The following is a 25,014-nucleotide window of genomic DNA, read 5'->3' as shown; positions in this document are numbered from 1 at the left end:
CCAGCAAAGGGCAGCCAAGAAAATATATTTAAATTTACAGCTGCAGAGAAAGCATAGAGCTTTTCCAAATCCTGGTTCACATGAACATTCAGCTTGTTATTGGAAAGCAGAGCAGAGCTTGTCCAGATGCACTCCAAATGCATAATCAGAAGTCAAATACAACAAAGCTGAAGCAAAAAGCTGTTGAAGCATTTGCAGCTCAATGCTTCGCCCTCATGTCTGCTGGCTATTGTTATCCTTCTCCCATGGGGTCTCTGTAAGACATTAAGAAAATAAACCCAGAAATGGCATGGAGCAAGTCATTGAGAACAGCAGTGAAATGAAAAGCATCAGTGCTCAGGGAAATAATTCACTTCCTCCATGAATAGATCTAGGACACTGTTGACCCACATCTCTGGAGGGGGTAGTAAGGGTGAAAAGACATAATCCCCAAAATAATGTAATATAAGGGCCAGGTCTTTAGGGCCTTGCACTACGGAGCCCAGTGCACTGAAGTCCATTCCTACCCAGGAGTTTGGACTGTTCTGATCTGGCTCGTTTTGCAGACAATGACTGAGTTGGGATGAGCAATAATGTTCTTAGGATGAGAGGTAATGGCCTTAAGTTGCGCCAAGAGAGGTTCAGGTTGGATAGTAGGAAACATTTCTTCACAGAAAGAGTGGTGAGGCACTAAAACAGACTGTCCAGGGAGGTGGTGGAGTCACCATCCATGGAAGCTTTCATAAACCCTGGAGATGTGGCACTGAGGGACATGGTGCTGATGAACTGAAGGTTGGATGAGATATCTTAGTGGTCTTTTCCAACCTTTGTGATTCCATGATTCTATGGTTTTGTCATTCAGACACAAGTCTAGGAGCTGGCCCTTGAATAGTTTATGTAGTAGCAGCAAGGGAAAATACAGGAGCCTCTGCTGCTGCAGAGCACAGCAGGTCCAAAAGGCCTTGGCAATGGTGAGCCCCCAAAGGACTGAGAACATCTTCATGTCTATCCTCAGGCTGGGTGAACCCCCATGGGGGGAGCGTGCTGCTCGAGAGCTGCCTGGCAGGACACAACCTGCATTGTTCTGCAGCAAAACTTCATCCAGTGCTCCCTTCCTATTGTGTTCCCCCCTCCTTAGTTTCCTGTGATAATTACTGATGCATTTTCCATGCCAGCTGAAACAACAAAGTCAGATACTGCGACATTTTAATCTGTTGAAATTTGTCATTGCCTTGCCAAAAACGAGCCCTGCTTCTCAAAACACGAGGAAATGTGCAAAATGGGACCAAATCTTTGAAGCTCCTCAGATCTGCAGTGCTGGAGTCAGCCTGTTCCCAACCTCAGCTACGGTAGAGAGCAATGTTCCTCCAGGCTGAGGCACTGCTGCCTGAAGGGTCCTGGGAGGCTGATGTTATCGGGTGCTCAGTGGGTTAAGAGATATTTGGAGTCACATATTCAAGGCCAGGTTAGATAGAATGGAATGGAATGGAATGGAGTAGAATAGAATAGAATAGAATAGAATAGAATAGAATAGAATAGAATAGAATAGAATAGAATAGAATAGAATAGAATAGAATAGTTCAGGCATCTCAAATCTCCATACATGGAGATACTAAAACTTATCAGGCTGGGTTAACCTGACCTCAAGTCAAAGTTGGATCTAACATTGAGGGGTTGGACTGGCTGATGTCTAGAAGTGCAATCCAAATTGAACTGTCAAATGGTTTCATTAACTTCTTGTATGAAGCAGGAAGGCAGAGGATGCCTTGGGGGTACACAGGGCTCAACACTTCTGTGATGGTTTTCAGTTGACTACTTTGTTTAGCGCTGGGCACAATTTAGTGGAGCAAAGTTACAAAAGGAGCACAAAGAGTAGGATTCAAGGCAGTCTCATGTCCCTCCAGTTTCACATGTGCTGCATTGCCTGTAATGGTACTTCACTGGGAATCAGGGAGAAGGGACAATCAATTTTCTCTCACATAGCTGAAACTGAAGCTGTTGTCCCTTGCATGAACCCATGCAGAACTGGGAAAGGACTGATGTAATCACCCCACAGAGGAAGGAGAACCTCTTCCTTAATGGGGAGCCCCCATGTGCGGGCACTGCAGGGCCAGCTCCTGCTAGCTCCCAGGCTAATAGCTTCCAAAATGAAAGCATTCACCTCATCCCCATTTGTGGTACCTGGCAGTTGTCCCAGTCAGCATCAGCAGGCTGGGTTTTGCAGGGAAGGGTCTAAATCATTTTGACTCTGTTGGGTTATGATAGATTTAGCAACCCAGTCATTTGTGTGACCAAAAAAAATAAAAAAATGTATATAATAATGATTAACTTTAATGTTTTAAACTGCCATCTGTTTGTGTAAGGTCCTGGGACAGCAAGAGGGAGGCCTAAGGGAGATGAGGTGGAGTAATTTATCTTTTCTTTCCACATCTTGCCTCTGTGTGTGGGTGCTGGCACACTACATTTGGGGTCCCACAATCCAATGGATGAGAACTTGAATTAGTACAGCTCAGGCCGGATTTGCCTTGTGTTGCCTGTGCCCAAGAGATGGTTTTAAGTCAAAATATACAGTGCCAACTCAGAAGCTGGGATTATTCAGGCTTTAGGAGGTCTGCTCCTGTTTGACTTGAGCAAAATAAATGCAAGGCTTTGCATAATTCTCATTAATCATTTAAAGCACAGTTTGCATTGAAGTCTCCCACTTCTTTTTTCAGTTGGCAAGTCATGAAAAACCAGCATGTTAGAAAAGAGAAAGCCTGAAGGAAAAACAAAGAACAGGATGGTGTAAGAGTGAGAAGGGTGCTTTGCTGCCTTTATCTTATCAGTTAAGGATACAGAGGAGTGTATTAGTGTAGGTGAAACAGACTACTCATCCCAAATTCAAGTCCATTAATGGCTGGTGTGACTCCAAGGCAGAGTTAACTGAGCAGATCCAAGTTGTGTTACTATCCTAAAGGTCCCCCAGAACTCATTCCTGACCCTGCCTTGGTGTTCCATTTTCTTTCTGACAGCTCCATATAAAAGCCTGCAGCAGTGCCTTGCTTCCCCTGACTCATCGTTTGTCAGCTCAGAGGATCAGCAGGATTTCTTTCCATACCTACTACTGTGAAACCAGTGCCAGCTGGATGCTTTATCTGAGAACACAAGGGGCTTCAGTAAGATATAAAATCCTACCGTTCCCTCAAGAAGCCTACATCCAGCTCCACACCTACCACATCACCTGGCCTCTTTTCCTTTAAACTGATGAGTTCCCCTCCACCCACATAGAGGGCGACTATCACAAGATAAGCTTTTGCACTGTCTTCTTCATATTCTGGGCTCCATCTGTTCATCTCGTTGCTCTTTGGTGATGGAAGAGCAGTGTTAACCACTCTAGGGATGTCCTCAGATTACACTGGCTTTAGCATCCACAGACAGGAAAGTAACTGGTTTACCTTATCATTTCTGCATGTAACGGGGAGGATAACAATAGAGGAACGTTGCCAGGATCAGCTAATGACCACCTGGAAACTGAAAGGCTTGTGTAACTGCTAGAATGTCAGTATTGTTTTAGATAGGTTATAAGAAAATTTATGGGACTCTATAAGTTATCTTAACAACCTGAAGCACACGATCCATTTTCTCCGTAGAACAACATTGCTGTAGAGAACAACTAAATTACCAAAAGCAACTCATTTTTCAATTTAGACAGCTGTGCTTTTGTCTTCTTTTCTAATGCTTGTGTGTAAATGCTAAAACTGATCACACATCTGAGTGCTGTGTAACAAACACTCGTGTGATCTTCATCGTTTTCCTCATGAGAAGGAGGAGTTCATGTTTCTTCTACTGCACTCACCCTGAATATCATCATTGAACGTGCAGTATCTGTTGCGGTATTTGTTGAGGAGACGAAATGCGTTTGCATTGGCAAAGTCTTCAAACTGGATTAGGCAATTCATACCGTACCTGCAAGATAAGGGGTAATTAAAAATGCATTAAAATATTTCCACAACCTAGATTAATATATACACACCTTTTATTAGGACAATGAAACTAGTAGAGACTCAAGTGTTGAGATGAAAGTATAACAAGAGAAATGTACCATGGTAACATCAAACAGGATCCCACCCTTTCCAACTTGCACACACTCAGAAATATAGAATCTCTAACTACAAGTTAGTTGTATTCATAGTCTGCCTACTCAAGGGACACATATATACCCATATATATGTTTGTATATATGTGTACATATGTGCATTTTTGGACTGTTGTTATAACACATTTTCAGTGGTATTATAGAATCATAGAATCACTTGAGTTGGAAGAGGCCCTCTGGTCCAACCCCCTGCAATTTCAACTTATCTCTTGTGTAGCCTGGGGACCTTCCTAGCACCTGTGTACCACCAGAGATGGGCTGCCATGCTCAATATGTGGTCTCCCCTCCTCCGAAAGAGATACAGCACAGAGGGGTTATAAATTGTTTTTGATATGAGTCTATGATTATTGTGTGCTATTACTTTAGGAGGTACTTTTACTCCATGCTGCAATGTCAGAGTGCAGTGAAACTTCTCTGGGCAGATGGACAAGCATGACTAGTCATACTGGCTAACGAGGCAGCAACTTTTTGTCCTGCTGGAATGAGCAAGAGAGAGCCCTGTGCAATGTCCCTGTTGTAGTTACACCCCTCCTCCCACCCTGGATACACAGATTTAAGCTTGGATTTTTCAGGACACCAACAAGCTTTGTAAATCAGCAGGATCTAGATGCTAGGATGGGGAAATTCCAGCTTGCCATATGTTAAGATGGAAAAGTCCTAGGCTTTGTTGCATTTTGCAAGGGGTCTGCTCAACAGCTCCAGTTGGTTTTATGACTGAACTGAAATTCTTTCCTGCACCCCATGACAGGATGTGTTACACAGCTCAAAGTCATAGAGTTGTGGAATCACTGAGGTTGGAAAAGACCTCTCAGATCGTCTAGTCCAACCATCAGCCCACTCCCATCGAGCCCACAAACTGTGTTTCTCAGTGCCACATCTCCAGAGTTCTTGAACACCTCCAGGGATGGTGTCCACCCCTCCCTGGGCAGCCTGTGCCAACACCTCTCCACCTTGAGAAGACATTTTTCCTACTATCCAACCTGAACCTCCTTTGGTGCAACTTAAGGTCATTCCCTCTTGTCCTGCTGCTGTTACCTGGAAGGAGAAACACCAAGTGACGCCTATTGAAAATTTTCATAAGATGCTCTTTAATTGCCCACAGTCTCCTGCTAACTGGCAATTAAATATCCGATGAACAGACTGCTTATACACTTTAAGCGTCCTTACCGAAGATTCTGTAAGCTATTAAGGAGTCATCCAGTAGCAAAAATTCTTCTGAAATGCTAAGGAACACTCAGAAGAGCAATGCATGAGGATTCCTAAGTTTCTTTCTCTCCATAATGTCTTGGAATTCAAAATGAACACTATGAATATCCAAAGATTTTGTGCAAAGAAACTATGAAAAGGACCTCAGAAAATCAGTTTTCTAGTGGATGGTTAACAGGGAGGAGACACAGCACTTAGAACATTTGCAGCCATCTCACGGCAAAGCATTAGCAAATCTTTAAGCAACTTCTGTTGCTATAGAAACTACTTCTCTGATGTCTTATTACACTGAGGAAACATTAAAAAAATAGACTTGGTGAATAAAATCATTGACCTCAGCCAGCACAAATGTGTGAGCAGCTCTCCAAAGAGCCAAAGGGGAGGTGGGTGGGTTGCCCTGACTAGAGTCACTTCTGTAAGTGTATTAATCTGAATATTACTTTTGGGTTTGAGTAAAGAATGCTCTCCTTACTCCCTATACCTGCTCTGCAGCATGAGACAATGCTCTGAATTCTATCTATTTTGTCTTTCATAGTTTTGACTAAGCTGAGCATTATTGAGAGGATTTTAAAGCAATTGGGCTGCTCTGGGACACTGAAGTTGAACATGAAGTTACTGAGCTCTGTCTTCAAAACCAACCAGTTCATTCTTACAGCACTTTGGGTGGCTGTGTGCAATGCTCCTTTCTAGGATGACCTGATCAGCCTAAAGACAAATTTAGCAAGGAGAATGAACAAAACAACTGCTGGGGCTATTTGCAACAACATCCTCGTAAGCAGCAACACAGTGAGTCAGTTCTACTGTCTGTTCTTCATGGCACAGCAACTCAAGGCTTGTGTGACCTGCCTCATCCCATAGGAATTTAGAGCACTCGACCATGAGCATTTGAGTAGCATCCAAAAGTAAATTGTATCCAATTTAGGACTGGGGGACAGAAGTGCTTTAATAGGCACTGATTCTATAAAAACATCCAGCTTGGGAGATAATGTAGAGAATAGCTGTTACTATGAAGCAAAAGGGTGGTCAGAGAGCTGCAGCTTGTAATGAAATTCAGCCAAGAAAAAGCAGTGCAGAGTGGGATTTTCTTCACTACCTTTACATAGCTCGAAGTTGGCTGAGTAATGCTCAGCTAGATAACATCTCAATGGAGAGAAAGAGGCACATCCAGACACAGGGATTTCTGAAGCTCATATACCACATTTAAGGATCCTTTAATTTGCAGCTACAGCTGGGAGTGGTTCTGCAAAAAGATCTTGCAAACTTCTCTATCAGGAAGAGGTTCCTGAGGTCAAACTCTTCAGTTTGTTGCCAGCTCTCATAGGATCTCCCACACTTCTACCAACACCAGTGACTCATCTCCTAACCTCCAGTTCAGAGCCTGGAGAGTCCTAAGCCAAAAACAGCAGGTCACATCAGTGCTGAATGCTCTCCAGCTAAGGTTGGCTCCCTCCAAGTCTGATCCTGACTCCCAGTGACTCATCCCCTTCAGGGCATCACACTGTCTTGGCATCCTGGACACTGGTTTCAAACACCCTTTAAGTGAAAGCAAAGCTCCAATATCAGGTTATCAGACTGACAGCACACATTGGAATACAACAACTGCCCTCTCCAATCCTCTTTCTTCCATCTCCCAGCTCTTTTTTCCTGTTTTCAAAATGCAAGGCTTTGGCTTTTGACCTCCTGGTTATAGATTTAAATCTGTTTCTGCATGCAGATCCCTTGGGATCTCTGCAGTTCTACATTTTCTTCTGGAACTGAAGCACTCCACTTAGCATGAGTAACCCTTATCTTTTCAAACTGTGGAAGCATGGGCAGTCAATTTCTGTACCTCTCAGACATGAAGGAATTCAGATATAGTGTGGATAAATCAAGATATACTGTAACAACAAAGTGTTTTATGGGCACTACATATTATCCAGGTTGATGCCTTAAGCCCCCTTTCCTCATATATTTTTCAGCAAAAAATGAGACCTTAGGAGTAACAGCTCTCTCAGATAAAGCACTCAGTCTAATTCCTCACTGTCACAGCCACAATAGTGTCAATACTATTGTACTGGTGTAACTGGTGACTTTACAAGCATAGCTTTCACTCATTCATGACATACGGCATCTGCTTTGATGTAATACAGCTGCTACTCATAGTGTTATATAAAACTAGGCAGAAGTGAGCTCAAAGCATCTTTGCCCTTGTCTTTGTCATTGTACTACTGCTGCTTGATATACCAGCAACCAAAGTTCTGATTTCCAAGAAAACTCAAATTGCTTGTAAAAGAGCCCATCATCATAAAATCATGCTTGGGAAGTAACCATAGATTTAACACCAAAAAAAGCCGTTTGTTTTTAAGATTTCCACATAGTTGAGATGAAGAGAAGTTTTTTCCATTTAAAACAGTAAAATGAAAACTAAAATTCTGGTGAATTAAAATAAAAGTTGACCTTATGGTTCTGAAGTTCTCAGTCAATACTGTGATGTGATTTAATAGCACGTTATTATCACTATAGTAGAGATGAAGAGATAAGTTAAGAAAACACAGACTTATCTGCTATTTTGTTTTGAAATGGAAACAACATGAGTCAGGTTTGTAGACTGCCAGGTTAATTACAGCACAGTGAAAGCTGGACTGCATTAAGAGGTCATTAAGCTGGATCCACATTATGAAGCTATGATTGTTATAGCAGATGAAGCAGTAATGACAGTTATCACTGTGAAACAAAGATGTGGTTGATTTTATGCTAGAACATGAGCCAACAGATGGCAATTTGGCAAAATTAGGCCAATTGCAATCAATATAATGTTTAGAGCCCTAGGTCCTGGGTTTAGAAATTCCACTCCAGGGGCTCGCATCACAAACCCAACAGGAACTATCTTATTCAAAATAACTTGGTGGTCTTTGTACCAGGTCTGGGAAAAGACCATAGCTGGAGGCACAAGGCTTCTTGGGGACAGGGTGCCTACTGGGAAGCTATGGTGTCCAGGAGACAACAAAGAATGGAGCCCAAAGAGATCTTCTCCATTACATCCTTCTAAGCCAGCTGTGGTGGTGTATCTGGCTTAGGTGAAAAATGACAGAAAGCTTAAGGCAGAATGCTTTCCAACACCTGCATTATCCCAAAGGATTTTCAGGCTTAAGTATAAAACTCATTACAACAGAGATCCCATAGCAGTATGTCTGGAGCAAAATAGTTGGTCAGTAATGGCAAATCAAGCTAATAAAACCTAAATATTTTTCTTTGACATTGAGTATCATCCAGTGGCTAAAAGCAGATAACAGGAGATGGCTGATGAGTTCATCCACACCAGGGTGGGACAGCAAGGGGTGGCTCTTCCCATCACCATCACTTCTGGATCATGTCAGAGTCCCTCCGCCTGTAGTAACTGGGGCAGATGGACAAGGAGTATATCCAGTAATCCAAAAAGAATCAGATATAAAACAAACACAAATAAAAACTAACTCAGCAGAGCTATTTTCACTCTTCTCCCATTTTGAGAAGCTGAGCACCCGATCTCCTGATGTCTACTGTGTTGTCCATATGGCAGAGGCTGATAAAAGAGAAAGCTTCTGTCTTGTCAGTTACCCTGTTAATGAGCACTGATGGGAAAGGAAACAGGAGTGAAGTTAAGACAGCTTAATGAGGCTTCTGGAGTGTGGTGCCTCTCAGCCTCAGGCTACGTGCTCAGCATCTGTCAGCACACAGCCAAGGCCAGCATGGCCTCAGTCATGGAGCCAGGAACTGGGGACAGGATGTCCATCACCACCTCCTGCCGCTTGGAGCCACTAAGCTGCACTGCTCATGTATGACAGAACTACAGGAGTGACTGGAGTTAAGACCCAGCACAGCAGCATCTCTCAGAGAGTATCGATTTCAACCTTAAATTGCTCATATACCATAGAATCATAGAATTGTTTGAGTTGGAAGGGACCTTTAAAGGCCATCTGGTCCAACCCTCTGCAAGGAACAGGGACACCTACAGCTCTATCATGGGCTCAGAGCCCCATCCAGCCTGACCTTGAGTGTCTCCAAGGATGAGGCATCCACCACCACTCTGGGCAACCTGTGCCAGTGCCTCACCACCCTCAGTGTAAAAAACTTCACCTCCCTCACCCTGCTGGCCACGCAGCTTTTGATGCAGGCCAGGACACAGATGGCTTTCTGGGCTGTGAGGGCACAGTGCTGGTCCATGTCCAGCTTTCTATCCACCAGTACCCCAAGGTCTTTTTGGCTCCATCCCCTAGTTCGCACTGAACTGCGAGTTGCTGCAACCCACATGCAAGACCTTGTACTTGGAGTTGTTGAACTCATATTTGTCAGCCTCAGAAATTCTATGGGTTACTCTGATGTAATCCTTGGACACTATGGGTGAGCAGCTATTCCATCCTACAAAAATGTGCCAGTTCAAGAATGAGACTGACTTACCCTTTACCATGGTAACTGAGAATCAGAAAACAGAAGTAGTGTATATTCTCCTACAAAGCCTATTAGTCATTGCAAGAGATCAGCAATTTGCCAAGCTGTTTCATTCAGTCAGAGGGTAAGCTCAATGGGCCAAAGTTTGCATGTGCTTGCCTCCCAAGAGGGGCAAAATGCACAATTTGGAGCTGTTATTAGAGAGCTCAGTCATTTTATGCATTTTAAGTGAAACAGTAATGAATGGAGATTTAGGTACCACGCAGAAATTTATCCAGGTGTTTCAGAAAGGGCTTTTCTTTCTAAAATTGCCCAGAAGCCAAACTTTACTGCAATATACTGTAAGTGCTAATTCTGAAGCCTCAGACACACTCCTGGTTTCATTTTAAGGTGGATGTAATGAGACCAGGAGCTCTTTCTACTGACTGTTGGGGTCTCCAGCTCTCAAAAGTTGACATCTGCTTAATATTATTATTCCATTAGGACAGTAAATCTTCAATCCCTTGGCTTTCTTGTGGGCTTGGACACATTCCATGTCAATGACAAACGTCCCTTGAGCCAGCAGTGATTTGGTGGTGTGGGCGGCACTCCTGCAAAGAAACTGACAAATGGTTTCTGTGGGAAGAAGTACCCTCAGGAAACAGTCACAATTTCTTCATGCTGCAAAGGAGACTTAAAGATTGCAAGAGGTTTGTGGCAATCCAAAAGAGAAGGAGGAAAGATAGAACTGGATCCCCAAACAACTGAACTTGTGTATGGCATCACTGATGTGTGGTACAGGCACAACCGTCTCTTCACTGCAGTCATCCTCAGGTATTCTGAATGCAGCAGGCAAGGCTGTGTGGCTGTGTTTACATTCACAGCTGTGGGCACATGCAGCTGGGAGGGGTGATGTACTGGCCTGCCATCATACAGGGCACGTCTACATCATGCTGCCGTGCAGCAGAGGAGATCATAGAATCATAGGTTCTCCCATCCTAACTGCAGCACTGCACGTGCCCAGTGTGCAGCATAATGCTGGGAAGACAGAACGAGGGAAGATCAAATGTAATTCGTTTGGCTGTGAAGGAAAGACCCTACAACACACCTACAGTGCACAGACGAGCAACAGCCCATGAATCAGGAACAGATTCAGCTCTCTGCCTCTCCTGACCAGTGTCCTCTGATGCTTTAGGAAGGGCAGAAGCAGCTCGGGAGCTTGGGGCTTTCCAGTTATTATTTTCTTAAAGAGCAGTTCTCACTTTCTTCCTCATGGTGATCTCTCCGCAAATCATGTAGATTTTAATGTTTTCTTTTTCTGGAAGGAGGCAATCAGTGCAATGCCAGAGGTGCACATGCAGCACTGAGGAGCCTCTGCTCCTTCCATGTCAGACTCCTTGGTACAGCAGAGACCCTACATCCCTGCGAGACAGTAGGAATGGAAACATGCATGCGGTCTGTCCCACCATGAAAAAGGCAACGCTCAAAATGTGGCCTCATCACACCACACAGGGAAGCTGCTGTTTCAGCTAAGTGACAGACAGGCTGCTTACAGCTCACACAGACACCATCACACTCAGCAGCACGCCATTTCCAATTAGATCTCCCCCATAACGGTAAGAGCTAGAAACATCCTGTACGAAACGTAAACAAAGCAAAGTTTAGATTCTGCCTATGCTGAATGAGTCTCATAAATGCATGATGGAGACCAGATCCAGCCCACGGGGCATATGTTTGACACCTCTGGCCTATATGGACAGGAAATGGTTATAAATAGTCAGTCCCGCTTCAGCTCTCTGAAGACATAAATAATTTTGACGCAGAGCGCTCAAGCACAAAGAGTCATTTGTAGGCCACCCAGGAGACCTGCATTTAAATGACCCTTCTTTGCCTGCAACCATCCATTACGCTAATGTTTATTTCAAGAGTTGCAACATTTGTTCTTAAATGGAAGCAGCTCAGAGGAGCCATGTATGTAACACCACTTACTTGTCGGTAACCGCCTGCATAAACTCATCAATCAGTTCGTCGTATTGTTTCCCACGGACCCTCTTGTGTTTCAGTCCAATATAGAGTGGATCACTCAGGAGAGCCTAGGACACAAAGCAATCCTGTTGACAGCATCTCATCCACGGCTGGGTGGAGATTTATGGCCCAGCCTACCCAAGAAAGTTTGCTTGTTGTGGCCAAATTATTGCTACTCACTTTGCAGAGAAGACCAGATCACGTAGCTTTTTATGAGCAGAAAATGCATCTGTAAGAAGTCAGCTGTGCTACAGACTGACTTTTTGTGGGAATAAAGTCAGAGGGGCTTGATGCTCCTTAATTGCAGTGGACAATGGAACTCTGCATCTCCCCCGCAGCTCCACCAAGACTCCCTGCTGAGGTATCTCATTCCCAGTGAATAAAGCTGACTTTGTGAGAGGAGTGTTTACTCTTCAGTTAGCACTTGATTTTGCACTGGAGGTTACTGGGAAAGATATGGCCATAAACAGTAGTTTGAGCAATGAAAATCATCTGAAGTGATGACTGACCAAAATGACAAGGCTCTGGGCAAACTGATCAAGCTGTGGATGTCCTTCTTCATTGCAGGGGAGTTAGACTGGATGACCTTCAAAGTTCCCTTCCAACTCTAAGGATTCTATGATTCTATGGCAAGGGTAATTTGAGCTTTTGGGCCCATAGCAGACCAGAACCTGTGATGGGATGCTGAGGTGTGCCCAAGCCCCTCACCTAGCTCTCACTCCACTCCAGCTGTCTGCAGTTGTCAAAGGAGTATGGGATTTTCACAACAGATTCATTCATTCATATTTCAGTGCTTGTTGTGAACATAAAAGCAGGCTGCTCCGCCAAACCAGTCCACTAGGTGGTAAATGAGGATTCTCAAGCCATCTAAAAAGGACTGACTCAGCATGAAAATAACAGATATTTTGGGGAAAATCATGGAGCAAACAGCGGCAGGACACAGGTGGGCCAACACCTCAGTGAGTCACTTGCAAAGCAACCCAACTTCCCTTCTGATTTCAGGAACTGAATCATCAATACGAGAAGGTGACCAGCCATTGCAAACCTATTGTCCAGCAGCCATATGGCCCCAGATACTGGCAGGTGGGCTAAAATAAGATCTGCTTTTACAGCCACAGATGTTTCCTTCGAAGGAAAGATGAGAGGTTTTCCACTGAGTTTGATACTTTAACTCTTAGGGACCATGAAGCAGAGCAGACCAATTCTCATGTTTTACTGATAGTTCTTTTAGGACAGTGGAACTGTTCATGGAGTACAGCATTCCCTCAATAGCAAGCTGAAAAAGGCCAAGCTCTGATAGGACTGATTTGCTGACGGCCTACCAAGTATTATGGACTGTCAGAAAGATAAGCTGGAACTGTTGCTAAAATCATAATATGTCTGATGTACTTACTCCATTCTACCTGAGGTGCCCCAGGCTCACCATATAGCAATAGGCAGAGATGAACAGGATGAATGCCTACAGGAGGTGGCTGTTTCTATACTGATAAATGAGTTTACTTGTGGGGCAGGATGTTACTAGAATGTGGTTAGGGCTGGGTTGGGCTGGGTTTATAAGAAAGCTGTGAGATAAATCAGTTCTTTTTATTGCAAGTAAATACATTGATTATATTGCTGGAAAGCAGTAACTTCCATATTGTAATCCCAGCTGTGAGAACTGCTTCTACAGAGAATAACAAGGTCATATAAGCTAAACTTGATCTTAGGCAGAATAAAAGTGCCCAAGAGAGTGATTCAGGCAGTCCCTTTCTCTGACACCAGCTGACTTTTGGAGATGCCTAAGAAATCAGTAGTGTCATTTAGAATTTTAGTGTCCCTCAGTGGATGCTAAGATTGAAACAGATTGACATGTGTGAACAGAATCTTCCCATGGGTGAGGAAGCGCTTAGATCCATGTGCCTCTGGACAGGAGCTCAGAGCGTTCAGCACTCAGTGGTGTGCAAAGCACGAGGGAGGAGGAAGAGGAAAAGATGAAAGGATCAAGCTGAAGTGCACTCCTTTATGGAGTGGAATTGACAATAAGTGAGAAGAATCCTGCTTTAGCATCAGAAGGTCCAAACTCAGAGATCCCAATTTTCAGGAATGGCTGTGGATCAGGCTGAGATGGAGTACACCTTATGGTCTACCAGTCTGTGATAGATCACTGTGCCAGAGGGATAAAACAGCCCTGAGACTTAGATCAAAAAGCTAATTGGCAGCCTCAACTTAGATGTCATCCATGGCCATCTGCTGTCTTTTTGTTTAAATTCCAGTGAGCGCTTCGGAAAACATCAGGCACTCATGCAAGCATCATGGTAGCATCTGTCTTCATAACAAGCTTAAAGCTTTTACACCCCAGATTTCTGTTTCTCTCAAGAAACGTTTGGTTTCCTAAGGGTCAGTGAGGCACAATACAGTTTGCATCAGTGGACAAAGCCTGGTCATCACATATAATGACAGCATATTCCTTGTAAAAAAGAGTCATCCTCACTGATGTACATCCTGGCATAGCTAAAATGTTGCACTTTCTGAGCCAGAGTCAGAAGGCAAAAAATCTGCAAACAGATGCAGTCCTCCTGTCTGGTTATCACTTGTAGCCAAGTGTGCACACCAACAAAACACTGCAATTAATCATCCTCAAACCACCCAGCAGGGATTCCCTGTTTTCTGGAATACCATCATCTCTATGCAGACATGGGTATCTGTTTTCTCACAATTACCGCGAGAAGAATAAATCTAGATCCTTCTGTCTGAAGTCTTTTATCTCACATGGCCATGCTGAAAGGTGGAGCTGATCCTCCAGCTCCAAATGGCAACACACTTCTCTCCAGGGGACCATGAGGCTGTTCAGTGTTCATTTCAGTTTCCAGTAAAAGCAAAAGTTTCATGAGCATCAAACAGCAGTGCAACCTGGTCCCTTCCCTGCAGTGCTGGTCTAGCCATTGTCTCATCCTGGATGTCTCTGGCTTTGCTTCCACATTTAGGGAACTGGCCTCAGCTAAGCATTAATCTCAATTCCTCCTCCCCCCCTGGCAGGTTTATGAAAATCTCTAGGTCTTACCTCGTTGTCTGTGCCAACATCCAGCAGGACAGGGAGACACTGCTGTGGGTGAACTCCACCACACGCGGTGTACAAAGCAAGCTTCCCCACCGGGATACCCATACCATAACTTCCTAGATCTCCTAAGCCGAGGATCCTCTCTCCGTCTGTCACCACGATAGCCTAGGAGAACCAAAAGACACTGCTGAATGGAGTTGTCAACAAAACCAGCTCTGTGGTTTTTGCATCAATGCCATTTTGCAGTTGCATTGTGCAATGGATATTTGTTCCTTCTACATAACACCGCCACCAAATATATATGACAAAAGGTAATGCTCTATAGGATGAGAAGTAATGGTCTTAAGTTGTGCCAGGGGAGGTCTAGGTTGGATAGCAGACATTTCTTATCAGAAGGAGTGGTGAGGCATTGGCACAGCTGCCCAGGGAAATGGTAGAGTTACTGCCCATGGAGGTGCTCAAGGACTGTGGAGTTGTGGCAGTGAGGAACATGGTTAGTAGACATGGTAGGGGTGGACTGGGATTGAACTAGATGGTCTTAGAGGTTTTTTCCAACCTTCATGATTCAATATTTTTTACTTAGCTGTTAGTGATACAGGGCTGCTCATTTTGGGATGGAGATAACGTGGCTGATGGGTAACTGCTCTCAGCATGGGAGAGCAGCAGCTCTGCTTGCCAGCATTTCAGCTCACATATAGCAGAACCCAGAGGGCATGGCTCTTCTTGTATCCCCGCCTGCACAACCAGCAGATGCACAAATGAGATCTGGCTTTGACTTTCTTTTTGGCCTTGAAAAAGAGCTCTGCACAAAAGTGCTTGCGCTTCTGAAACTCGTCTGTGAAGTAACAAGTTCATGCCTGCCCACTCTTGAAGACTTGCTGGGGAACAACCAGCATGAAAAAGAATGTAAAACTCATTACAGTAGGGTCCCTTTGCCTCTGGTACACCAAACTCCAAGACAGTAGACAGATGCCATCAGCATGGGCAAGCAGAGTGGGCTGAAGGGCTCCCACTCTACATATTTAGCACTAGATACTTTTGCCACCCAGGTGAGATTGCTATTTAACTCTTCATGAAACCAATTTCTTGTATTTCAGCAATAGTGCAATGTACAGTGTTAATGTTAAACTGAAGATGCTTGTGTGCTGTACTAATAGGAGAATAGGGCAATAGCTGCTATCTCAACAGATGGACTTCATTTTTATGGGTGGGGATAATACAGATGTGTTGCTTTAATGATGGGACAGCAAAGCATTTTGTTGTTTAGGAATGGAATAAACTTTTTGCTTCACTTTTCTATTTCAGGAAGATGAACACTGATTTCTTTCAGTGTCTTTTCCCTGCATATTTCAGATGATTAAAGGGAGAAGCCATGGAAGGACTTAAAGTCGTGCACATGGGATTCACAATGAACAATCACCCTCTTATTCAACATAAACTATGCACACCTCCCAAGGCTATTTTCTCCCTCAGACTAAACCAATGTTTGTAACAGTCCAGAATTATATTATGTTACATAGCTCAGGAATAAGCCTGAGGATACACTGAAAATACACAGGAAACATCTATTCTGCTTTTTACATCTATTTTACCCTTTAGCAAGAAAAGCCACTCAAGTTTCAGGGTGGTACCGTGTATGACAGATTCCAGGGTGTAATGCACACAGGAATAGTGACAACCTCTAGGTAATAAGGACTATTTTGAAATCCCACATGAAGAATGTTTGTTGTTGTCTTGTTGCCAGTCCATTGTCAATAGGACTTAGAATTTCTAAAAGTAATTGAAAATTCAGTGAAAAGACCATTAAAACTGGAATGACTAAAAACCTACCGGGCCAGAGGCTGAACAAGCCCTGCCATGGGAAATTCATGATCATAACAGCAATTTGCACATTTATCCCGCTTTTGGGACATTTTCCTATTTGTTTTTCCTTCTGAGTCAATGTGAAGTGTTAGTGATGGGAAAGACTCTTTTTGGGTGGGCTCCATCTGTTTCTGGGTGTGCGCTCACTCCTTCACCACACCCTGGATGCAATTGGGACCAGAGGGCTGTATTGGGAATAGGGAAAGCAGCAAGCACATGCACTGCTGCAGGTTTATCCAGAAGCTGATGCATATTACATTAAAGATAGTGAAAATTCTGACTGTGTGGAAAAGCCTAAAAACATCTCCACTGCACTTGTATGCTTATGAAACAGAGAACATTTCTTCTGTGTTTTCCCAGGGGAAGTACCCTATGGAAGGAGAGACAGAGTGAAGGAAGGAAGGTAGTAAGGTTGGTCAAGTTGCTTGCAGGCTGCACACTTGTCTGGGAAAGGGAAGTTTCTGTATTATGCTCAGTTTGAGGTAAAAAGACCATAAGATCATCTAGTCCAACCATCAAAGTTGGTTTCAACCCATTGCTGTTGTAACACCCTACCACAACACGATCCTGTACAACTCTCTGCATTCCTCTTGCTGTAGTTGGGCCATCATGCAGAAAAGAGTACAGAGAGTATTCCGAGAAGTATTGCTTCTCAGAAAGGGTAGTCAGGCATTGGAATGCACTGCCCAGGGAGGTGGTGGAGTCACCGACCATGGGAGTGTTCAAGAAACGTTTGGATGTGGTGTTGAGGAATATGATTTAGCCGGGAAGTATTGGTAATGGTTGGACTAGATGATCTTCTAGGTCTTTTCCAACCTTGATAATTCTGTGATTCTGTGAGAGAAAACTAACAGAGGGCTGCCCATATTTTACCCAGTGCTTCCTCATGGAAAGATTCATTAGCAATCCTGGAAGGGATGCAAAAATCCCACACTCCTGCATGAATTTGCTCTGAAATGACTTGTTCATTCCGCTTCTGGCACTTGGGTTCCTTCAGAGCAGCCCAAATTCAACAGGAGAGCTGGAGGCGGGCAGAGCTTGGCTGATGCTTTGCTAAACTCAGCAGAGTGCTAGTCCAGTCCTTCCAGAGGACCCAGGAACACAGCTTAACATCTCCCATTGCCACAGTAAATGCTGCTGGCTTAAAGTTCTAAGAAGGCACAAAGCACAAAGTGGGATAGCACCTCCAAATGTTTCTTCACTTAAAGGGACTCAGTTTTGTTAGCGATCAGTGTGATCTGAGCCTGTTCAAACAACTGGGTCCCTCCAGGGACTTAGGTGCAGTTCAGGTACTTCCCTACTTATCTCAAAATCTCAGGTGTGTAGATGCCTACCAGTTTGGGTGTGGCAAAGTCTGAGTACAAACACTTAAGGAACCCTGCAGTCCAAAACTGATGCTGGTTACTGCCTTCATAGTTTGACAAATCCAGAAAGCAGAGTGTCTGAATCTCCTTTATGGATCACTGCTCTTCCTGTAGTCAGTTCTGGGTGCCAGAGAGGGATGTTTCAACAAGAGTTTAATCTCTCCATGCTGGCTTCCCCATCTGCAAAAACATACCTATTGGCCAGAATGAGTTCTGCTCACAATCCTGATCAGAAACAAATGGAAATACTGTCATTTTTGGACAGAGTCTGGACAAAATATCCAGGTTGCAAAGACAAGGAATAGGATTACATCTTCTGGAAAAAAGGTGACTAACATGACCTGTCTTAAGTGTTGACTGTATTTTATGCCAGGGACTTGCCCAGCCCTGATCCTTACTCAAAAACACTTCAAAAGATTATTTTCTGGGTGGGGTGTCTGTAATTTCTTCAGCTGCTGGATATCAAATATTCCTTGCAAATTTGGCAGTGTTCTGAATGATGCATGACTCACCGGGATTGGGAAGGAGCCCTACAAGCAACTCAGTTATGGAGATATCCTAAAGAGTTTTGGTTCACCTAACAAGTTGTGAGTGAGTCACAGCATGCTTCAACACTCAAGTGTTACATCTTCACTAACACCTTCTGTATGAATTTATTATTGTGCAAGCTCTTTTGATTGAACAAGGTCCTGCTAACTTTAATAAAGATGTTCTTGGTTGCATACGCACATGACAGATTATCTCAGGTTCAGCCACTAGCCTGGAAACTTTCTGAGACTGGTAATACTTCTTAATGGTCTTTAAAAATAGGCAATTATGTAATTATTCCAAAGAGTGTCATTCAACATCCCATTTTACATCCAGCTCCTTTTAATTACCCAGCTCAAAGAAGACATGAAACATACCTTAATGTTTTCCGCAGGCCAAGAGTTTAGCATTGTTGCGATATGGCCCTTGTCATGGATGGTGATAAACAACCCTCTAGGAAATAAAAATATTTGTATTAAAATTAATTACTCTAAGAGAAAAAAAACAACACAAACAACAGGTGAAACTCAAAAATTCAAAAAAGTGAGGGACTGAGCACAAGAACAGAGCATTCACTTGCATGGGAATGAGACCTCAAGGAATTACTAATAGTTCCATTCTCGTTCCAAAAACCCAAGGCTCAAGATTGTTAATTCAAGTTCACTCAAATAACCACTAGTGTTGTACATTTCAGCCTTGTGGAATGGCTTTGTTTTAGGGAGTAAACTCTGCCTTAATCCAGAAGAGCTTTCTTGTTAAAATCATTTTGGTAACTGCAAAGGAGACTGACAGCTTTACCAAAAGTCTTGTTACATCTTCGTTGATGAAGAGCTTATTTCTGGCAGTTCAAGCAATGAAAAGCGTGATCCTTCTCATCCAGCTACCAATGTCAACAGTTGTAGAATCATAGAATATCCTGAGTTGGAAGGGACCCATGAGCGTCACTGAGTCCAGCTCCTGCTGGACAACAGTCTCTATGGCGAGTTTTATTCAGTGGAACACTAAAAACATACAAACTCTTCTGGAGTTTGATCACCTGACCTATATGAGAGATGGATCCAGGATGGAGCTGAACTGTGTACCAGAAATGCCTGTATCAACAGACTACATCAGGAGGCCAAACAGTGTCTTTTGGTATTAACAGCTCTGCTGTAAACAACTAAAGTCAGGCCCAGCCTAAAGCAAAGGGCACCCCTCTGGGTCTGGGGTTCTCATCAACCTGCACCACATGATGTCAGGTGAACTCAGAGAAGTCTGTTTTGCTCCCAGCAGCTGTATCCCATTTTGCCCTATGTCTCAGGGGACTGTAAACATGGCAAGGGAAGCTTGTCTTGCTCTGCTCATCCAGTCTGAGCTTGTACATAGCTCTGGCCTTAAGGCTACATCTGCCAATGCCTTTAAAAAGTGATCATATTTAAGAAGTGGAAATACTGGCTGTCTAAAACAAGGGCTTGATATTCATATACAGCTTCACTCTGTAACTCACTGCTATTCCTCAGCTGTCACCGTAAAATCAGTGGTCACAATGAATCCATGTAATGTGAACACACTGGTCAGTATTTGCCATGGTGATTGCCTTGGCAAGTCACTTAGCCTTATAGTGCCTTATTTTTCCTGAATATATGACCCTGATTTTTGACACTTGTATTCAACAAATGCAAAACAAAAGAAAAACATCCAAAACTACAAGAAACAAAACAGAAAGTTAAATGTTTGGATGAAATCTTAGTACGAAGTGTCTGTGCTGGCAATTGTATAACCTCATTGCACTGAGACTAAACGCATCTCCACACGGAGTCCACCACTGTTTAAATTAAAATGTCTTCTTTTTAATAAAATTAGGAACTGAAATACAGCATTATAGGAACATATTTTTAGACTTGTGGCTTATTTTTCTCCTCTTTGATGTTATTGCTGAAAACAATATTCACATTGACTGATCTCTGCTCAGATATTTTGAGTTTTTTTGATGCTCGTTTTTAGCACCACTAACCCCAGAGCAGCAGTTTCCTCCACATGTCTCGGGGCAAACTGTTTATGCTGCTCTTAGTATCCTGTAATCAGCACAAATCAGGGGCTCTAAATTGATGACTCCTCTTGGCAGGATGAAGCACGCATTTTCTTTGCCTTGTTATCTGCTCACAAAAGCAAAAGTTGTACTACTGATTGGCACTGCATCTGGAACAATGGAGAAATACATTATTGCTGCTGACATGTCCCTACTATTGCCCAGCCCCTGAGAGTTCAGATCAGGTCATAGATTGGGGTTGGTGAAATATTAGCTAGAAAAAGTCATAGAGGAGAGTCAAGAGGAGACTGGAAACAACTTCCATTGTACATCCACATGAGCGATGAATAAACAAACATAATTGGGTTGCTCTCTCTGGCAAGGTCTTCTCTCATACAACTCTTTCAGGAGGGCAGATATCTTCCCACAGTCTACTGTGGGAATCCTAATGATGAGAAGGATTGCTTTGAAGAGAGGAAAAATAAAAGTGCTGACTTCAACACTGATCAAGATGCAATCACACAAAAAGATCAGAAATGGGGAAAAAAAAGAAAAGGAAACTAATGGCTCATTTATTCAATGTAATTCTTTAAAATGGAGCTCAGTAACCAATGAGCTAATCACATACACATGGCCTATCTCAAAAGCATTATTCACAGATGTTAACCTTCATAAAAAGGGGTGCTGTATTGCTGCCATCCACATTTAGAAAGGAATTATTATCCAAGACTTGAAAGCACTAATTAGTAACATCATTGCAGATATTCCAAGTTAAGACATGCTTGTAAAAAGAATGGCATTGTTTCAATGCAGCATTTTCTATAAAGACACCTATTCTTTCATTGTCTAGTTGTGTGCCTCATCAATGTCCATGGCATAGATTGACTGCATCCAGGCTATGACAGTGCACCATGTTTTTAGTTCTAGCTGCTTTTCCCTGCTGTCACATGCAGGGAGCAATTCAGATGAAAAACTGCTCAGTATTTTACTCCAAACTAAACTGGATTTCTTAATTTAGACTAAGAATTAATGGCTTTGAAAGGGAAACCTCCAGGAGCAGAAAAGGCCATGCATCTGGGTAAGGTAACATCTCTTGCTGACACAGCCACATGGGGAACTGGGTACTTAATCAGACCTCGTATTTCCTCAGTGCTGAATCAGAATGATGAAGGCCCAGTTTCAATAAAACACAGAAGTTTCCAATGCCTCAAGGCACCCAGCTGGACCTGAACCTGGTCCACGCATTCTGGACTCCATGAGGTGTTCAGGCATTCAGGAGGTGTCAGACTTCAGCCAAAAAGTTGAAAGGTAAGTGACTTGCAATGCTCTTAGGAGTCCCAGGTCAGTCCCCACTCAGAGAGGTCCCCACCAGGGTCGTGCTCTCCCAGCTGGCAGCAGTGGTTACCCATAGAGATGAACTGGCCAACTTTACCCATTGAAATAAGATGCTTAAAATTGGCTGAAGGTAAATCTTTCATAAAATCCCTTCTACAAGCCAGGCAGAAGGAAAAAATGAGGTCTGCAAATTGAACTCAGCAAAAGGTTTGCTGATGACTGAACAGGAAAGATTAGCAGCCAAGTTTCTTTCAAGGGCAGACAGCTTGCAGCAGAGGTAAAAGCTTATTTATTCTTTGAAGGACAGCAGGTAGAGCTCTGAATACTGAGAAATACAGGCCAGCAGTAAATAAGAAACATCCAAGTGGCAGTAAAATCAATTATCTTGATCTTTTTCTGAGGAAAAGATGCAGGGTAAGCATTCTGAAACAAAAGAATGCAGCGTAAGCAACAAATTCTGCCTTCATCACCACGTCTTCTCCATCTCTCTTGGGATTACATTTGATAAATTGCTTCAGAGAACAAAAAGACAGCGAGGCTGTTTTACGTGAGCACACTTGGGACTCAATAAAAACAGTCTGATTAAAATACAATGCTAAAAATATAAGTGGTTTCAATCAGGTTCCGTGACGTGGACACCGTGTGAAGCACACAGAAAGCCTAGTTTTCTGACCCAGAAAAAAATCACCTGCCATTCACCTGTACATCACCTGTACAGCAACCCGCCATTCTGCATGCATTTAGCTGTTCTATATCTTTATTTCTCACGGAGCCATGTATGCAGCTAGCTGGAAGCCAGACACACAAAGGAGTAAAAACACAAGAAATAGAGTACACGAAAAATCAACTGCTCCGGAAACATCAAACCAGAACTCACAGACTGTGCATCTACTTCTGGTTAAACTTATGTGGAGCTGTTTGCTTTGTGGAGATAATTAAGAACTGGGAGTGCTCCACTCTATGTTAGGGTTTCAGGGCTCCCTTAACATCCTTGGTTTCACTACAGCCACCTTTAGTTACACTGGAATCATAGAATCATAGAATGGCCTGGGTTGAAAAGGAGCACAAAGATCATCCAGTTTCAACCTCCCTTCTATGTGCAGGGTCACCAACCACCAGACCAGGTTGGCCAGAGTCACATCCAGCCTTGCCTTGAATACCTTCAGGGATGGGGCATCTGCAACTGTGGACTTCTCTACTGGTTAAATCTTGGCCATGCTGGTGGTGTTATGAAAGATCCACAATGAAGACAATCCCAGAGTTGCAAGGCTCATTTTGGAAATAGTTCAGGGACTAATGAGACAATGCAAGCAATGTCAGGTGGTGGTGATAGATTTTTAGAATAAGAATAGAATTGTAGAATCATTAAGGTTGGAGAAGACCACTGAGATCATCTTGTCCAACCATCAGCCCATCCCCACCATGCCCACTAACCAGTGCCACATCTACATCTATCTCTTGAACACCTCCAGGGGGAAAAAAAAGAATCATTTATTTTAGACATATGGGAAGGAGCAATTTGAACGTGTCTCAGGTATTAGGAAACAAAAATACTCCATAATGCTTTCAACCAGTGACAGGTTACTTCAGAAAGGCAAAGTAGCATTCCTCTTTCTGATCTGTGAGGTTAGCAGTGCTGCCTTGTGAGGTATTTCCTCTTAGATGAACTGTGAATGGCGGAGACAGGAGTGCAATCTCTACAACACCACTGTTTATTAACAGAGAACGTGCAAGGCTTCATTTCACAAAACACAGAGGGGAGGGAGAAGTATTATGCAGTATCTTTCCTCAGTGCTCCAAATCTCATTTCCTTTCTATCTACAAGTCTATCTTTCCCTAATTGCTTTTCCTTGGCAATCGCCAGTGCTTCTGTGGTTGTGCCTGCAACCCTTCTGGCGTTGTCTCTCCCATTTTTTTTCCAACCTACTGCTGCCTCTGACATGCAATCAAACAGAAATCAAATGCAATCAATGCCTTTGCTTTAGCAGGCTCTGTGTAACACCTCTTTGAATGACCAGCATCAATTACATCCATCAACTTTACCACCCTTCTCAGGGCAGAACAGATGATGGCATTGGATGACTGATTTTTATACTGGCATGAATTTCCTTTACTAGCTGAGATGGGACCATAAAATAAGCTGTTCTGGAGGAAAAAAAAAACAAACAACCACCCTCTAAAAGGATCGAGGAACGACTGGATGTTGTGTTGAGGGACATGGTTTAGTGGGAGCTATTGGTAATAGGTGAACGGTTGGACTGGATGATCTTTTAGGTCTTTTCCAACCTTGGTGATTCTATGATTCTATGATTCTATGATCTCAAAAGCTCCTAAGTTGACATCAGTTGAAAAGCACAAAAAACAAACAAACAAACAAACCCACTCAACCAATGCAGCTTAATCCTTTTCCTTTCTCGCTCCTTCCCTCCCTCAGTCCTTTAAGTGGGACTGTTTTAAAAAGGAAAAGATATTTGCTCAGTAAGAGAGGAATGTATCTGCACAATACTATGCAGTTTTTACAGGTACTACCATGGCTGGGGTTGCTCAGGGTTTGGTATCTAACAGAAAGAATGCAAAAACTCAACTGCACCTTGCTTTATGCACAGCAAGCCAGTCATTGATCTTGCTTACTGGATTTCAGAGAAGAAACATCAAAGTTGTTTTGTTTAATTGTATATCAGCCTTCATCTTCTATGAGTAATCACTCCCTAGAAGAGCGACTGATGAAGGGGTGCAGATGAAAATAGAAGCCAAGGTCCCTGGTTGTTGTCCAGACAAGAGGGATGTCTGCAAGCAGTCTTGTTCCTTGTGTGTGTGCTACTGCATCAGTGTCTGATAAATTGCATGGCTAAATTATGAATATAGCAACAAAAATAAAGATTTTCCTTCATTTTTTCTTTCTGCTTCTTAACTTCTGGTCTGGGTGCAATGAGGAGAACTCACTCCACAGGTAAAGAGAGGATAAAGACTACTAAGAGGGTTAGCGATAAGAAAACAGACATATTCAGAATGGTTAGGTCAGACAGCCAGGCATCATAATTCAGTGCTTCCATTCAGACAGGAAAGGCTCATTCTCAGAACAAAAATGCTCATGGGCAAATGTTAAGTGTCTCTGCTCAAAACCTGAAGGTCACTGTCATGGTTTTAT

General features: G+C 43.2%; 1 protein-coding gene across 1 annotated transcript in view; it reads right to left on the bottom strand.

The window, feature by feature from the left end:
* Positions 1-25,014, bottom strand: part of ME3 (malic enzyme 3) — a 99,500-nt gene that overhangs the window by 7,500 nt on the left and 66,986 nt on the right. The window contains 4 exon segments of the mRNA XM_015852389.2: positions 3,815-3,924; positions 11,696-11,799; positions 14,772-14,933; positions 18,901-18,976. Coding sequence (XP_015707875.2) covers positions 3,815-3,924; positions 11,696-11,799; positions 14,772-14,933; positions 18,901-18,976 — 452 coding nt within the window.

This window comes from Coturnix japonica, chromosome 1 (genome assembly GCF_001577835.2).
Source record: "Coturnix japonica isolate 7356 chromosome 1, Coturnix japonica 2.1, whole genome shotgun sequence".
Lineage (NCBI taxonomy): Eukaryota > Metazoa > Chordata > Aves > Galliformes > Phasianidae > Coturnix > Coturnix japonica.
Note: the sequence above shows the minus strand (reverse complement) of the source record. Positions and strands in the feature narration are given on the sequence as shown.